This window comes from Pyrgilauda ruficollis, unplaced genomic scaffold (genome assembly GCF_017590135.1).
Source record: "Pyrgilauda ruficollis isolate IOZ18807 unplaced genomic scaffold, ASM1759013v1 scaffold14660, whole genome shotgun sequence".
NCBI lineage: Eukaryota > Metazoa > Chordata > Aves > Passeriformes > Passeridae > Pyrgilauda > Pyrgilauda ruficollis.
This window is the reverse complement of record NW_024513278.1, coordinates 1-430: the sequence shown is the minus strand read 5'-3', so window position 1 is coordinate 430 and position 430 is coordinate 1. Positions and strand designations below refer to the sequence as shown.

Genomic DNA, 430 nt, shown 5'->3' with positions numbered 1-430 from the left:
CTTTGGTCTCTGCTGTCAGGAAGCTCAGCCCATTCCTCCAGTGCACCCAGCTCACCCTCAGGGCCCTTTTTGGGCGCTCACCTTTTGCACTGGCAGAACCCCAGCCAGCAATGTAGCAGGTTTTCAGCTCTGACACCGTGAGCGAGGCGTTGGGCACGCAGGCAAGCTGCACGTAGTCACTGCACTCCACGGGCTCGTCCAGCTCCAGCAGGGCAATGTCATTCTGCTGGGAGTCAGCCGTGTACTCCTGGTGGGCCAGCAGCCGCTTGACGTGGCGCACCTGGGCCTCGGGGCCCAGATGGGTCAGCTGGGTGGCCCCGATCAGCACACGCCACATGGTGACGTTCCTGCGAGGCAGAGAGAGGGCTGAGAGGGAGCAGAGCCGTGTGCTGCTGATGCTTTATTTGTATTTTTCATCTCTTTGTAATCC

The 430-nt window shown here is 60.2% G+C and overlaps 1 protein-coding gene across 1 annotated transcript; it reads right to left on the bottom strand.

Annotated features, from left to right (window-relative positions):
• Window positions 1-81: 81 nt before the first annotated feature.
• Window positions 82-337, bottom strand: LOC121349862 (acrosin-like; the record flags this gene model as incomplete). The annotated part of the gene is made up of 1 exon (XM_041460647.1): window positions 82-337. A coding segment is annotated over exon 1 (256 nt), but the record flags the coding sequence as incomplete, so codon positions are not given.
• Between the last annotated feature and the right edge of the window lie 93 nt (window positions 338-430).